This window comes from Sphaerodactylus townsendi, linkage group LG04, assembly GCF_021028975.2.
Source record: "Sphaerodactylus townsendi isolate TG3544 linkage group LG04, MPM_Stown_v2.3, whole genome shotgun sequence".
NCBI classification, from domain to species: Eukaryota; Metazoa; Chordata; class Lepidosauria; order Squamata; family Sphaerodactylidae; genus Sphaerodactylus; species Sphaerodactylus townsendi.
The window spans coordinates 85912115-85929256 of NC_059428.1; the positions used below are offsets into that span (position 1 = coordinate 85912115).

Sequence of the window (17142 nt, forward strand, 5' to 3'; positions counted from 1 at the left end):
TTTCACCACAATAAGCTACAGCAACGCGTGGCCGGGCCCTGCTAGTCATATATAAGTTGTGCTATGGAAATTGTTACTACTGTGTAGTTTGAACAAATATCATCCAGAATGTAATGTCAAATGTGACTGATTATATTTACAGTCTTTTCTGGCCTCTAACTTTGTCATTTAATAGACCATTTTTATTTTCTCTGTATTAACCCTACCACAGCCCGATTCCTCTAGTTCAGAGAGCCCTGTTACATAGACTGGAATCCAAGGCAGATAGATCGACATCTATTCTCCATGCAAGTTGACAGAATAAATTATGAAATTTTAGTGGATCATCTCTCATTCTTCCAGCTGTATGATAAAGACCTCCGTTGTTACAATGTATTCGGTATTACAGAGCTGTGAAATTCATGCCAACTATGTACATACAGGTATCAAGAAGTTCCAGCCCACTCAGGCAAAATCAGTGACCTCAGCTCAATCTAGTGACAGAACTTTCATCTGCTTTAAAAACAAATCTTAGCATGTTTTCTCTGCTATGGCATTTACCACTGAGAATATATTCTATTGCTTCTCTGCATGTGTCATGCCCCCACAGAGCCTTTGTTTATTTCCCCTTTAGTTTCCCCACAGTTAGTATGGGTTTAGCTATGTTTTGTACAGTATTCAGTGGGAGGGAACCGAATTTAGTTCTGTCCCTTTAAGAAGCCCTAGGGCTGGTGTTCTACGGCAGTTATTACCCAGCAACCTGTCTGATTTGGCAGTTAGGGGCCAACGGAAGCTGGGTGACAGCAGCAGTTAGGTGCCAACGGAAGCTGGGTGACAGCAACAAGTTAGACAGTCCAAGATGTTTTAGACTCTCAGTATTTAACAGTCAAAGATGTTATAGATTCACAGTATTTAAGTTAAACAGTTATAGATGTTATAGTCTCACAGTATTTACAATAAATTCCAGACTCCAGAAAGTTTCTGCAACAAAGTAACCTTTATTTAGTTAGACCCGGGAGGAGTCAGGGTCTGTCAACATTGTTACAATTAAAGCTTTAAGTATTGAACTGTTAACTGAGTCAGTGAGTCTTACATTCTGCTTTGGCTGGGTGCAGGCACCTAAATAACCACCTGGGGAGCAGAACAGTCTAACTTGAATGTTTCCAGTTTCCAAAAGGCCGAATTGAAAGTTTCAGTCGGTGAGAAGCAAGGCAGGGAGCCTTTGCAGTAAAGGAACAAAGAAAGTCTGCCTCGCAACAGTAAGAGATTGGTTCCTATAAGCCCTAAAGAAGCTGGGCATAGGAAAGTTGAAGTCTTCTTTGCTAGGAGCACTGGCAGAAGAGAGAGATTGGTTCCTATAAGCCCTAAAGAAGCTGGGCATAGGAAAGTTGAAGTCTTCTTTGCTAGGAGCACTGGCAGAAGAGAGAGATTGGTTCCTATAAGCCCTAAAGAAGCTGGGCATAGGAAAGTTGAAGTCTTCTTTGCTAGGAGCACCGGCAATGCAAGAAAGAGAAGAAACTCACTCAGAGCCAACAAGCTCTATTTCACAAAGCAATGCTAGAAATAAAAAGCCCACTACCAAAATGTTAGCATCTTTGCAAGATCAGGTGAATGTATTGCAGCTCAAATGCTCTAAGGTGTGGCAAGACCTCCTAGCAAGTTATCAATCTGGAAAATGCCTTGTACAAGAAGAAGAAATATTAAGTTGTAAGGAGACCTTACAACAACGGTACCTTTTATGGAAAGGTCAGCTAGGAGATACGATTTCCCTCCTAGAGCGTATGAATACATCAGAAGCCTTGAATATCAAGACAAAGATGGAGAAGGATCAGAGAGAAAAGGCAAACTTCTTTAACAACATTATGTGTGGTTTATCCAGCAAGTTTCAGGGATTGCAATCAAGTCAACAATCAGAGATCCAGCACGCGCAAGAAGAACAATCCACCAAACCAACTGTAGACACTGCATCCCCACGCAGAGGAATAGGAAGAGGAATGTCACCTCACATTCCAAGAAAGGTTACACCTGAAGTGCCAAGCAAGTGTGGCAGTAAATCTGCAACTAAAACCTCGTCTTCCCACACATCCCACAGAACAAGAAGCACTAAGTCAGGCTCAAATTATAGCAGTGCCTTTTGTCGTTCCCAAAGAGTGGCTATGGAAATGAAGATCCTGGAAGCCAAAGCTGATGCAGCGGCGGCTGCAAAACAAGTAGATTTCTTAAAACGAAAAGAAGAAATCATTGAAGAACAAGCTCACTTGAGAGCCCAGGAAGCGGCTCGTCAGGCACAGTTAAAAGCCCAGGAAGCGGCTCGTCAGGCACAGTTAAAAGCCCAGGAAGCGGCTCGTCAGGCACAGTTAAAAGCCCAGGAAGCGGCCCGTCAGGCACAGTTAAAAGCCCAGGAAGCCGCCCATCAGGCACAGTTAAAAGCCCAGGAAGCGGCCCATCAGGCACATCAAGCCCAGTTGAAAGCTCAGGAAGAGGCTCGACAAGCAAAAGTAGAAGCAGCCTTGTCAACACTAAAACAAAGAGCAAAGGCAGAAAAGCTGATAACGAGAGCTCAAGTTTTGCAGCAAGGCCTTAAAGAGAGTTTATTTACCTTCCACGCTAAAGAAATAGAGGAAGAAGACCCTAAGATGAAGGTATCTTCCTATTTAATCCAACAGACATCCAACCTTGAAGAAGTGACTGCTGATTCAGAAGAATGCAGAGAGACAGAACAGCTGGCAGCCGCAGAATCAGCAGAACTAGAGTTCCAGAGGTCCAACGTGCAGCAACCAGCTACATTGACGTTCCAGATGCCTAAAGTACAGCAACCCGTGCTGGTGTTACAGATGCCCAAAGAGCAGCAACCTGTGCAGATATTTCAGAGGCCAGAAGTGCAATACCAAGCAACTTACTTTCAACCACAGCCTAGTGAGGTGATACCAGAGGTGACCAGCCGACAGGCAGATCTGTGGAACAGTCTACCTCAAGCCAAAGAGAAGCAAGATTGGCCAACAAGCTCACACAGCGTGACAAGGTCAACATACACCACTCCAGTTGCAGCACATACTTTCAATCCTGCAGTTCCTAGACAGGGACCAGAATTGCCTAAGATGACAACTGTTCCTGCAGTAGCATCAACTCCACAGCAGGCTTTTACCCAGCCAAGAAGCAAGTTGCCAAATAATCACGTCGTGGCATTACAGCACCTGAAAGTTCCGGAGAGTGAACTAGGAGAAAGGTGTGATGAGAGGTTTGATGTACCCTTGCATAGTACTGCTATGTCAGTGTATGAAGATGAAAAAACCCAGTATTTAGAGCATGATGAATCCATCAGTAATTCATCAGATAACAGTGTACCTGATGCTCCTGTGACCATCAGCAGGGCAGAAAAACAAAGTCATGTACAGAAAAGCAAAAATCAGCTTGCTGTAAAATCAAGGCGAGTGAGAAGAGATGGTACTGAATCAGAACCTGAGATAGATGATTTGATGCCTAAGTTGATTGTTACATCCTCTGTGCAGCAAGAGGAGAGATGTGCATCAGGAAAGGAGATAGAAAACATCACAGATCCAGAAGATGATCTCATAGTAAACAGTTGGCACTCCGAGAGGCGTTCCAGACATGTCACAGAATCGAATGTTGTTCTGGACAAGTTCGAGAAAATAACAGGTCAACACAAACAGGAAGTAAAAATGAAAATATCCTCTCTCAGAAAAACAAAAGAATTTCTAAAGCAGGAAGGCTGCAAATGGCTTTTCAATCCACCACATGCGTCCCATATGGGAGGAGCATGGGAGAGAATGATAGGGATAATAAAAAGACTCCTGGATGCTATGCTTTTGAATGTTAGCAATCTCACACATGAAGTCTTAGTTACATTGATGGCAGAAGTAGTCTTTATAGTCAATAGTCGGTCTTTAACACCAATTTCATCGGACCCAGAAAATCCAAGCATTTTAACACCAGCAACTTTGTTAACTTTTAAAACTCCAGAGTGGACCGATATAACTATAGCCTCAGATTTAAAAGGAGTACACTACAAACAATGGCAACAGGTGCCGTCTTTGGCTAATGCATTCTGGAAGAGATGGAAGAGAAAATATTTGCCATTGTTACAAAAGAAGCAAATGGGAAGAACCCACAACCAGATCTTCAAGTAGGAGACGTGGTCTTGATGAAGAAAAAAGAATCTCCACGGAGGTTCTGGCCATTAGACATTGTGGTAGAAGTAGTTCCAGGAGGGGACCACAAAGTGTGTAAGGTTAAAATAAAGACAACTAAAGCAACAGGTGAAGAAGAGACTTTGCTGAAATTGATAAGCCACAGTTCAGCTTTCCAGGAGCAAGGCGGAGTTGGCTGCCTTCCTTTACATGATGCGGCAGCTCAACTCAACAGACATACTCTAGAAATAACTCTGAAAGCTTCAGACCCCACAGTGTGGCAACAGACAAACATGAAAGGAGAGACTCCTCTCTTTGTAGCAGTGGATAAATGTCTTGTGGAAAACGTCCATTTTCTGCTACTTAATGACTTTAACTATGATTTTAAGAATGAAGATGGAGATTCTTCTTTATTCAGAGTTCCTGAACGTTGAACTTCAGTGAACCACAAGCAGTTTGAATTCTGCAATCAAGATTGTTAGAAGTTTATAGTTAGCATAGAAGTTTATAGTTATAGTGATTAATGCAGTGTATTAATAGTTAAGTATAGTTAATGGAAGTTGATAAAGGTAAAACTTCCAGAGGAAGTTTTAGGCCCCCACAGAGCCTTTGTTTATTTCCCCTTTAGTTTCCCCACAGTTAGTATGGGTTTAGCTATGTTTTGTACAGTATTCAGTGGGAGGGAACCGAATTTAGTTCTGTCCCTTTAAGAAGCCCTAGGGCTGGTGTTCTACGGCAGTTATTACCCAGCAACCTGTCTGATTTGGCAGTTAGGGGCCAACGGAAGCTGGGTGACAGCAGCAGTTAGGTGCCAACGGAAGCTGGGTGACAGCAACAAGTTAGACAGTCCAAGATGTTTTAGACTCTCAGTATTTAACAGTCAAAGATGTTATAGATTCACAGTATTTAAGTTAAACAGTTATAGATGTTATAGTCTCACAGTATTTACAATAAATTCCAGACTCCAGAAAGTTTCTGCAACAAAGTAACCTTTATTTAGTTAGACCCGGGAGGAGTCAGGGTCTGTCAACATTGTTACAATTAAAGCTTTAAGTATTGAACTGTTAACTGAGTCAGTGAGTCTTACATTCTGCTTTGGCCGGGTGCAGGCACCTAAATAACCACCTGGGGAGCAGAACAGCATGAATCCATTATAATTCTTCAGTCAACTTTATAAAATTCAGTTTGAATTAAAATTTCATTTTCCCCCCTGAAGAATCCTATCCAATGTGCCTTGTACCTTGTGGCTTACTTACTAATTCCATATTTTAGAAGTGTGGGTTTGTATTTTAACATTCTCAATTTCAAGAAGGGATACTCACAAAAATCTCTTTCACACCCTTTATCTTGCTGTTTGCAAATAGGTATCCACTGCCTATAACTGTGCATTTCCCAGAATACATTATGACCACCACTTATGCAGTCACAAACATTTCAAAAAGGATAGTGAAACAAAATATGCATTTTAATTATGAGCAGTATAGTCATGCATTCATTAATTCAGTCTGAAAGGGTTTTCAGGTTCTTACTAAAGGGTTTCACTGAATGAAAAACAGAATCTATATCTACTAGTTAGTCTTCAAACTCATTAACATATATAATTATTGCTGCAACATTTATCTTTGGTAGTGACCAAAGAAACGCAAATAATTAGTGGCAGAAACATATGGCAACAATGTCTTAACATCCCACTGTGAAAGCCCCTTGTTACTGCCATCACATCCTTTCATCATAAATTTATTTCTCCTGTGTGGAAGATGTTACACAAGTTTTCCAAACCATTAGTCATACATTTGTTTTCATGCACAAAAATGCCTTTTGGAAAAAAGCACTGCAACTTTCTTTCTAGAAGTAATTAAATATTATGTAGAAGAACATGATATCCATAATTTTCTGCTGTTATCATAGTTTTCAGCAACCAAGTAGTTTGTGGTATGCAGGACATTGTACACTCAGCCATTTCCACAGAGACACCATTGTTGAATTATCTTCAATACAATACTGCATTGATTGTGGACAGTGTTGGGCAAAATGACGCTATCGGACAAAGCTTGCTTGCTTTCCTTGGCTACCCACCTTCAGTTAACCAAAACAATCTGAATGGCTATAGCAAGCATGATTTAATCAGAGATGCTGTAACATCCCACACATGTAATTTTGCAGTGATGAAAAACAGCTTTACAATCCAGAATGAAATCACCAATGCAACTCAGCTTTGGCTTGTAAAATTAGCTGAGATCATGCCATCCTTTTAAAACAGGGATTACACCAAATGGAGCTGAAGTTACATTTTTCCAGCAATCAGTGAGGGGCAACAATTTTTGCTGTCTTTAATTCTAGAACCGATTAGCTAAATAGAAATGTAACACACCAAAAACAAACACAATAGGACAACATAGTGACATCATGTGACAGAAGGGAAGATACGCTGGGAAAAATCTCCAGGGGTGGGCAGAAGGCAGCTATGGCAGCAGGACCAGATCTTCTGTAGAATAACTTGGTTAATACCCAGGGTCTGCTACTTGGAGTTCCATGGTGGATGGAAGGTTGGATATAATGGTAACAAATTATAAGACTAGACCTGTTTGTTTGGGAAAAAAATAGAATAAAAATTTCATCATTTCTTTTTCAGATTAAAAAAAATATGAATGTAGCATTTTTCCTGGTGAAAAGCTTCTGAAATTTTGAATGCTTTTTCTTTAACCCTTCTCCCAGTGAGTTAATCCAACAAGGATACTGTGACAGACAGCTGTATTCTGAAGAATTGTCCCTGTACTAGAACCTTCATGATTGACAGGACATTCGAATAGAATTCTCAGATTGGCGGTTAGAATTCTGAGAGTTAAAAACTGAGAATTGGCTGACAGAGAAGATAACAGACTGAACTTATAAACATCTGTGTGAGCAGTAAGCTGTCTGGAGGAGAATCCTCCTCACAAGGAAAAGGAAAACATTTTGCACTTTTAAATAAGGACAGTATCCATAACCAGTTAATTAGGGAAAATACCTCTAAGGTTTATGGAGTGATTCCTAAGAGTTTAATGGGAAATATCCCTTATGAATCAAGTGATCCCAGACCAATTAGAGGGATAAGCTAGGGAAGTGTGAATGTTTCTAACTCCTACAACTAAAGAACCACTGTGAAAAAAAAGAGAAGCTGAACAGCCCAATCAAGATGGGGGGGAAGTTTGGCAATGGCTGGGGATGGCATGGTGAAGCTGGTGCCATGCTGCCTCCAACGGACAGCAAACAATAGGGAAGAAAACTCGCTACTGCCTGGACAATTCCCCTGGGGAAACAGACTTACACCACAGGTTATCATGGCAAAAGTCTGAGGGCTACACTGGAAGTGTTCCCAAGACAAAAGACAAAAGTCTGATGGAAGCCAACTAGAGCCGGCTCCACCCCTGGGAATGCTCCTAGCCTGCCCCATCTTTGCTGGCATTGACCCTTAGGCTGGTACAGCTTTGCAGGTGGCAGGCTGTTCTGGGTCGGGTGCCACCAAGCTGTGTGGTGCCCAATTGCACCCTGTTTGCCCTCCCCACTTGCATAGGTACCACTTACACCAACATGGTGGGCAAGCATGCCAGTGTGGGCCTGCACTGGTTCCAGGGGCCACTTTACCCACCCACCCCCTGTTCTGAATTAGACTGTAAATTAAAAAAAACTAACCAGAGACTTCCAAGAAAAAACACTCAGTAAAAAAATAAAGATTTAAACACTTGTAAGTGAACCACTTGATACATTTGGAAGTACAATACATCACTTGAATTTAACCATTTTAAACATGTCAGTTATGTGATTCTGTTTCAAACTACATGCCCTGTTATGAAGAACATATTGCTAATCTGACTTTTAAATCCCACGAAAAGAGACTGAACTATTTTTAAATTTTATTTCAAAAAGCTGCTCAAGTGCCAAATATTTCTGACCATCTTATTCAAAATGTCCCTCTGTACCATCTTCATTTACTCTCCACTGTATGATATTTTATGCTACCATCCCAATAGTCAGAGATCTGGTGGTCCACATGATTTAATTATAAAACACTATGTTTTTAGTTAACTCAAGTTACCCATATTGCAATGCCTTTTGGGCAACAGAATAATCACATCCTCAACATGAATTTGACATTAGCTGACTTGTAAAATCAGAATCTATTCACGCACGCACCCTTGTTGTTTGAACCATGGGACTGTGGATCAGGATCTGTGTCTCAGCACTTTGGGTCCTTCAAACTCCTCCAGGCAAATACCTTTGCAAACTGCTCAATCCATTGTTTTGTGCTCAGTATTCTGTGAATGATTCCAGTTGGAAAATATCATTTTGATTTTTAGGGATTCCCTTAAACATAAGGGTAACTTGGTTCCTTTTAAAATGTTAAAGAAGTGGTACCTAACTCTGTACACTTCAGGACATAATTTTTTAAAACTAGCAGTGCAATCCAAAACAATCAAATTCTACTGTTAAATTATCTAATTTGCACATATGTATGTATATGACTGCAACTTCCAGCTGTAATTGTATGGAAAATTAATTAGGAAATAAATCTAATTGGAAATAATGAACTTCCAAATGAACATTGGGTGAATCCCCACTGGGAAAATAAATCGGGTTGCCCCAGTTCCATAAGATACAGCACCTTTTCATCCTGGTCTCTGCTTCTCCATCACAGTGTGCATCTGTTGAGGGGGTCAAAGTTAATCCCAGGATCAAACACTAACTATTTCCACGAGACTGTGATCTGCTCTGCGGCTCTTTAGTTCATTGTTCCAATTGGCTGTTGGGTTGGGGCGGGAACGCAATCCCGCAGCCCCTCCCCTCTGCTTGAGAAAGTATTTTTAAAAAAAATTGGAGCTGTGCAGCTTCGTAGAAACAAAGGATGTCTATTTTTTAACTTTTTGGCTGTGCAGCTTCGTAGGTACAGACACACTGCACTAGCTCTCCTTCTCTTTGCAGGGTCATGCCTACGAAGCCATGATCAGCACAAAACAAAAAAACTCTGTGCCCAGCCCACTGCATTCTGATTGGTGCTTGCCTCCTAGGGAGGAAAAAAATAAACTGGATTGTTTTTCTGCTGCCTCCCCACCGATCCAGCTTGGCCCGTGTTTTTCAAAAAGTTGCACCTTCCTGCCGGTTTTTTTAAAATGCGGAATGAGGAGGAGAGTGCACACCAGAGCTGGGATGGAGCCAAGTTGGGCACTGGAGCTGTGGGGACTCCTTGCCCAAACCGGGACTTTTATCGTATTACGCAATTTTTTGACTGTGGGGAATCGCCCATAGTCAAGATTGCCCAAAAAGCAGCATTTTACACATCATGGGTTCTTTTTTAAAAGTACCACATTTTTTGCTAATCTAAAACCTTCAACAGAAAATGATTTTTCATTTCAGGCACAGCTTAGGCCAATATCAAGTATGTAACACACGGAAGGGTTGTTAAAATGTGAGAGTAACTTTCCCAAATAGCTTTCAGATAATTTGACAAGGGCACCTAAAACTGTATTTCTGCTTTCAAAAGACAGAAGTCTGAGACTTGCATTTGCAGAACTGTCTTTCTGGTTTTTAAGCATACACACCCATGATAGGGGTATGGATGAAAAGTGCTTGAAATAGTATGTGTGAATCCAATCGTAAAAGCTAGTCTGCCCTGTCTTCAAAAGGAGTGGAAGACAGCTGCAATAGCAATGTTATACATTTTCTTGAAAACAGCATTTAGTATTGGCTGAATAGTAAGAAAAAAATCAGTGGAAGGAATGCCGTTTCCTAAGCAAAAACAGAAGAGTGGGTAATTTCATTTGTATATAAAAGGAGAACCAAAATAAATGAAAGTTAAGTTTAAGACGGTTGGCAGATGCATTTTTGCTTTACAGACCCAGTTCAATCAAGGCTACAGAAATACACCATTAGCAAACTTCACCACTGAGGTGCTGAATCAGCATTCAAGTTGATTACATGTGCTATATATCCATTTTTCTTCATGATTCTTCCCTTTTTAAAATTGCTAATCCAAATTTTCCGTTGGAATGCTGGCTCCAGACAATTTTCAAAGCAGTAGAAATTAAAAATGGGAGAGGAAGGGAGAGAAGGAAGTCAGAAAAGTAATACGAACATGGAGGAAGGGAAGAACTGAATGGCAAAATGCAAACGCATTAACAACCTTCTTTCAGAGTTGAGGTCACAACCACAGTGGAGAAAAAAACATAATTCCTTACATTTTTCATAGTCTTAACTGCTGTTCATCAAACCAAACAGAAGATTCATCTTTATGAACCATCCAGAACAGTTTAGAGAAAGTTTAAATGTCAGAGTTATGTGGGCATAAGTTGATTGTCTTCCCCACAGAATTGGCAACAGGTTCGGTGGAGAAGATGGATGTGTTCACCTACACCCACATAGTTGGGCCATTTAAATGATCTCCCAGCTGTGCTAGAGCTGGTCATAGAAAACCAATTTCTATATGATTTGGAGAACATCTCAGGAGCCTCCAAATTTGAAAGTTAATTATGGAAAACACTGGCTTTATTGAATATACAGTTAGATGCCATGACAAAAAGTAGTTCTGGGGTTTTGCAAAATAATTGTTCACTCTTGACCAATGTGTCTGTATTGGTTTAATTGTGAATACTTTAGTTGAAGAAGTGAACTGAAATCCCATACCACAATCAATGAAGATCCTACTGAGCTTCACTAGACATTATGATATATATATTAGTAATCATAAGCAGTAGACACATGTGTATTGGGAATCTCAGGATACTGTGGTATGTTCAGTTCTGCATTTTTCTTGGCAAACACAACTTTGTATGTGAATACTGCAGGTAAAGGAGAAATGTAATCATCAAAATGGAACAAAAAGGAGCATATTTCGTAGAGGATCTGAATAGTTTACAGGAAAGGTTTTGTTTTTAAACTGAGATCAACAACTGCATGTAATTAATATAATAGATAACTTCTGTAAGTCTTGAAGTTGCCTTTCACTGAGTCAGACTATTGTTATCTAAATTTATTTATTTATTTATTATTTAGTTTTCTATACCGCCCTATCCCCAGGGGGCTCTGGGCGGTGTACAACATAAAATTCCATCATAATTACAAGCAAACAAAAGGAGCAAAGACTAGATACCAATAAAGTTTACACATCATATAGGCTCCGACAATTATACAATAGGATCATTGAATCCCTTTAAAATCCCCTTAAAAACAGCGGTTAATTCAATGAGAGGCGTCCAGCGAAACCCATTTTTAAAACCCTCCCCAAGAGGGAGGAAACGGCAGGTCCCATAGATGGTAAGGGAGCCCTAATATGGTGGAGCAAACAAGAGGGGGCACTTCACTCAGCAGCTGGTCTCTCCAAAGGCCCGGTAGAACAACACAGTCTTACAGGCCCTGCAGAACTCACCAAGGTCCCGCAGGGCCCGGACAGCTGGTGGGAGAGCGTTCCACCAGGCCGGGGCCAGAGCCGTAAAGGCCCTGACCAGCATAGAGGCCAGCCGCATTATTAAGGGGCCAGGAACCACCAGCAAATTGGCCTCTGCTGAATGCAGAGGCTGAGCAGGGACCTATGGGGTAATGCGGTCCCAAAGGTATGAGGGTCCCAGGCCACGTAAGGCCTTAAAGGTCAACACCCACACCTTGAAGATGATTCGGAACTCGACTGGAAGCCAATGCAGACAGCGCAACACAGGCTGGATATGGTCACGAAAGGCGCCTCCTGTGAGCAACCGAGCCACTGCGTGTTGGACCAGCTTTAACCTCCGAATCAAACGCAAGGGAAGGCCCGCGTAGAGCGAGTTACAATAGTCTAGCCTAGAGGTGACCGTTGCATGGATCACAGTGGCTAAGTCTGCTTGGGAGAGGAAGGGAGCCAACCACCGGGCCTGGCGAAGATGAAAAAACACAGACCGAGTTGTAAGGGCCACCTGGGTCTCCACTGAAAGAGACGAATCCAGGTGGGCCCCCAGGCTGCGGACAGAGGAGGTCGGCGCCAATGAGACCCCCTCCCATACTGGCAGTATTGACTGTTCTTCCTGTGGTTATATAGGAAAAAAACTTTACTCTTTCAATAGTAAGCAGAACAGCCCTTTTGCCTTTCTAATTTCTTTCACTTGCAGTAACCTCTAGTGTGTGAACCAAATTCATTCATTTATTTATTGTATGTTCTATATTGTTTTCAGCCCATATCTTCTTCCACAGGCACTGGAGAATGATGAAAAATAAAATTAAAATTTAATACACATTTCCTTGAGCAGGAGGTTGTTAGCTGGACCAAGTCTTATGGAGGAATGCCTGCTATATCTCTGATCATGGGTTGCACCAATGAACGTACGAACATTATATAAGAACAAGAAGAGCCCTACTAGATCAGGCACTAATAACAAGTGAGTATGGATAATTAATCTATATAGAATACTAGCGTATCCGGCCACGCGTTGCTGTGGCTCAGTCTGGTGAAGTGGAAAAGAAAGAAAAGAGAAAGCGAATAGTTCTAACATGTGTCATTGCACAATGCTTGCACGGGAGGGGAGGGGTAAGGAGCCCCTCACTCCCCTCCTTCTCTCCCGTTCCCTTGCATAGCACCCCGCCCCCTCCCTCCCTCCCGTTTCTCTTCCTCTGCTAGGGTGGGTGGCCCATGTCCAGATGACGGACACCATCCCTTTCACTCCCTTCCCTTGCAGGCAAAGTGTGTTGCTGTTGACGTCCACCAGATAGCGCTGTTGCAGAACAAAACCATGGTTCCAACCGTCACAGGTGTGGCATGTACACAATACCTCTCACAGTTAGACTGAAACGCACCCCTAAGAGATGTGTGTATGAAATGTTATCCGTTTCTACTTGACTTTTGGTTGCTATGGGGGGGGGGGGAGAACTGGGCGGAACATAGGCTGTTTTCATGGTTTACCTGGGACAGGTGTGGTACATGAGCTAGGTAAGTAGCTTAAAACACACTGGGAGGCATGAGCTACATTGTGTTCAAATTTCAGAGTGTTTGGTCCAGCAAACCCCGGGCCCCTCCTCAGCTTCCCCTTCCTCCGCTAGGGTGGGTGGACCATGTCCAGATGGCGGACCCCGTCCCTTTCACTCCAGGTGGCAGGGGTTTTCAAAGGCAGCATGGTTGTTTCCCTTTTATCAGAGGGTGTTGCTTTGATGGCCAGCAGATGGCACTGTTGCAGAACAGAATTGTGGTTCCAACTGTCACAGGTGTGGCATGTACACAATAACTGGCACAGTTGTGACATGTACACAACCGGAGGTGTGGAAACAGTATGTAAACCTGGCCGCACACAAATGCGACGTTGTGTGAAAATTTCAAAGCAATCGGTCTAGGCGTTTCGGCATTAGAGCATCAGTAACAAATACACTGTTAGTTTTTTATATATATATAGATAAACAAGATAATGTTCAGATGTTGTCCTAACCTATGAGTCTGGTGGAAAGCACCCTCAGGCCCCAGCATACTTACTGTAACCCTGTTGGGTTTTCAAAGCAAGAGATGATTTGCTATTTCCTGCTTCTGAGTAACAACCCTGGGCTTCCATGGTGGTCTCCCAATCAAGCACAAACAAGGACCAGCAGTGCTTAGGTTCTGATAGCTGATGAGATCAGGCTAGCCTTGGCCATCCAGGTCAGTGGTATCAGTGCACCTGGACTGATCAATAATGAGACTTCGTATGCAGGCAAGTTCTTCTGTTGAAAACAGCATCAGGAAAATGCATTTAGAGAAGAAGAAGAATAAGAGGAGGAGGAGGAGGAGTTTGGATTTATATTCCCCTTTCTCTACTGCAGGAGACTCAAAGGGGCTTACAATCTCCTTGCCCTTCCCCCCTCACCACAAACACTCTCCGAGAAGCTGTGACTAGCCCAAGGTCACCCAGCTGGCGTGTGTAGGAGTGTACAAGCTAATCTGAATTCCCCAGATAAGCCTCCACAGCTCAGGCGGCAGAGCTGGGAATCAAACCCGGTTCCTCCAGATTAGATACACGAGCTCTTAACCTCCTACGCCACTGCTGCTTCCATTAAATCCCACTCCATGTCCCTCCACATCACATAACACCACCTGCTCGCTACCAGTTCCCATGGGGGAATGGTACCCCTCCAATCTAATGGGAAGGAGATAGCATGACCTTCACTTAAATCAAAACAACTCCAGTGCTTTGAAGTGCAAAAGCCAACAGGTGTCTAACAAGCAGATTAGGCCTTGCTTGGAAAACTAAACTAAGAGACAAAGAACAGATAGCAGTCGCAAGGAGGGAGGAAGCAGCTTATGGAGAAGGGATCCCACGTCCCACCCGGGAGACATGGCAGTATTGGGTCAGAACAGGGCAAATCATGACAAGTGCAGTCTATCTGTCTTTCTGTATTTATTGGAAATATTTATATCTCACTTTTTCTATTCAGCCCAAGGCTAAATACACTTATATGCAAGTTTTGTTTTTATTTACTTTATTTATACCTTGACCCAGTGGGACTGTAAAGCAGCTTATGTCATTCTCCTCCCCTCCATTTTATCCTCACAACGGCCCTGTGATGTATGTTAGGCTGAATATTGGTGACTGAACACTGGTTATAATATTGTGTGTTTTCAAGACATTATTACCACATTGACTGACAGTAATGCATACTGGAAAGATAAGGGCATGCCACTTACTTGAGACAATCTAGTTAGCATGCTGTAATTAACTTTGAAATGGTACTCACTAATTTTCAGATAACATTAACTGTGGCTCATTGTGGGGGGGGGGAAATTATGCATTCTGCTTAATGTGCAATTATAATTATTTTAAGCAATCACTGCTCACATTTACATACTGAGCAATGATTGAAGGAAACATAACCTGAGTCTATTTTCATAGGTATTTATATAATTCATTATTTCCACTATCATTATTGGCAGATGGTTCTTCAACATTTCTTTCTTAATCTGTTATGAGATATGACTGATGTTTCCAAAGAGGGTTGTGAGAACAGCCCAGTGATTTATCATGTAAACACTTAAAGCAGATATATGACCCTCATTCTAAGAAAAGTGATTCCAGCAGCTGGAATCTAAAAATTTTAATGGTACCAAGCTGCTGATATCCAAAACTTCACATGTAAAGTACAAATATTAGAGAAAAGCCTTAATTAGACTAGTAATGCAACCTGAGATAAAGTTACACTCTTCTAAGCCAACTGACTTCAATTTACTTAGAAGGATGTAACAAGAACTGCAGTGTTAATGAGGACAAAACAGAAACATAGTTGTGTCCTTAATAAGAGAAGTTGCCAATTTGTACAATTTTTAAAATATTCAATAAATGTTTTATAGTTCTGGAATAAAAATACAGATGGATATCTCACATGACAACTATTTTCCATGTGCTTATTTAACATGTTTTACAAATATTGTATACCAGTCACTATTTATTTGCCTGGTGCACTTAGACTGCATCTGCATTCACCTATGAGTTGAAGCTTCAGTGAAATGAAACTTTGTCAAGATTGCTCACATTTTATCTTTTGGCATCACTGCAGAAAGATTTTCTCCACTATACATAAATCAAGCTTTCTTGTCACTTCAAGCAGCTGGTGAAGTAGACTGTAGCTACTAAAAAATATGTTCATGCTTTAATGCTTTTTATAATTTAGACCATAAGGTGCTGGCAACCATCTGTATTTGTAAAATAAGAAGTTTGTAATTAATATTGGGTAAAGCATGGATAAGGAGGAAAGGCAGCATGACACAGCCCAGTCTTATCAGATCTCAGCAGCTAAGCAGGGTCAGTACTCGGAAGGGAAACCTCAAAGGAAGAGTCTGCAGAGGCAAACCATCTCTGCTTCTCACTTGATTTGAAAGCCTCTTACTGGGGATGCCATACGTCTTCTGCAGCTTGATGGTACTTTATACACACACACAAATATTAATAAAGAGACAAAGTGATATAGAAGAAGAGTTTGGATTTATATCTTGCTTTACTCAACCCTAAGCAGCCATGGCGTGCCACCTCACCATTCCCAAGGAGCCTATCTGGCAGCACAAGGCGGCCAAAAACACACAAAACTCCCTCCTTCCCTGCTGCTAAAAAGCCCCCATTGGCTTAATGGACATGCAACCAAAAAGGTGGCGTAAATCCACCACCCCAGTTGCCAGTGTAATAGGGGCAACAGTCTGGTGGAAGCTGACTAGGCCCACGCCCCCAAATTGCACCGACTATGCTGGTGGGGGTGGAGGCGCATGGAAGCTGGTGCAACATTCAGCACTGCATTCCACTGCCATGGAGGGCCGCTGCAGCCGCCTCTGGGAGATTCACCCCTCTGCCAGGGCAAATCTGCCAGTGTGACCCTGCACCGCTCCCAGTGTCAGATTAACCCCCCCCCCTCCTTTGGATGAGGCTGTCAGTGGCTTACAAACTTTTTCCATTCATCTCTCCACAACAGGCACCTTGTGAAGTAGGTGGGGCTGAGAGAATTCTGAGGGAACTGTGACTAGCCAAAGGTCACCCAGCAGGCTTCATGTGTAGGAGTAGAGAAATAAAACCAGTTCATTAGATTAAAGTCCACAACTTGGCTAGGATCTGGAAGACAACTTTCATTTAGCTATGAAGCTCACTGTATGATCTTGGGCCATCTGCCACAGAGTAACATTCTTTATAGGGTTAAAAAGAGGATAATATGGGAAGAACAATGTATGCTTCCTTAAACCCCTTCTATGGTGCTGAAGCAACCTCTTCAGTCAGCTTCCAAGCTGAATCGAAACTTCTGGTTATTACCTTTAAAAACGTAAGTAGCATGGGAACAGGATACCAGAAGACTGTAGATCTGCTTATCAAGATTGTCTTTTGAGACACTTCACAACCAGCAGTTGTGGGTTTTCCAGGCTGTGTCATCGTGGTCTGGTAGTTTTTGTTCCTAACATTTCACCTGAATCTATGGCATGTCATGAATCAAAGGTATGTTATGGTAAGTTGTGTTTCTCTCTGCTGGCACAGTGTGAAGTGACTGTGTGGAGTATATGTTTTGTCTGTTTCACAGGTGGGAG

At 42.1% G+C, this 17142-nt stretch overlaps 1 protein-coding gene across 1 annotated transcript; it reads left to right on the forward strand.

The window, feature by feature from the left end:
- The first annotated feature begins 370 nt into the window (after positions 1–370).
- On the forward strand, positions 371–12344 carry LOC125431332. The gene is made up of 3 exons (XM_048494096.1): positions 371–448; positions 2646–3653; positions 12321–12344. The coding sequence occupies exons 1-3, from the start codon at positions 371–373 to the stop codon at positions 12342–12344; spliced, it is 1110 nt and encodes a 369-aa protein (XP_048350053.1).
- The last annotated feature ends 4798 nt before the right edge of the window (positions 12345–17142 follow it).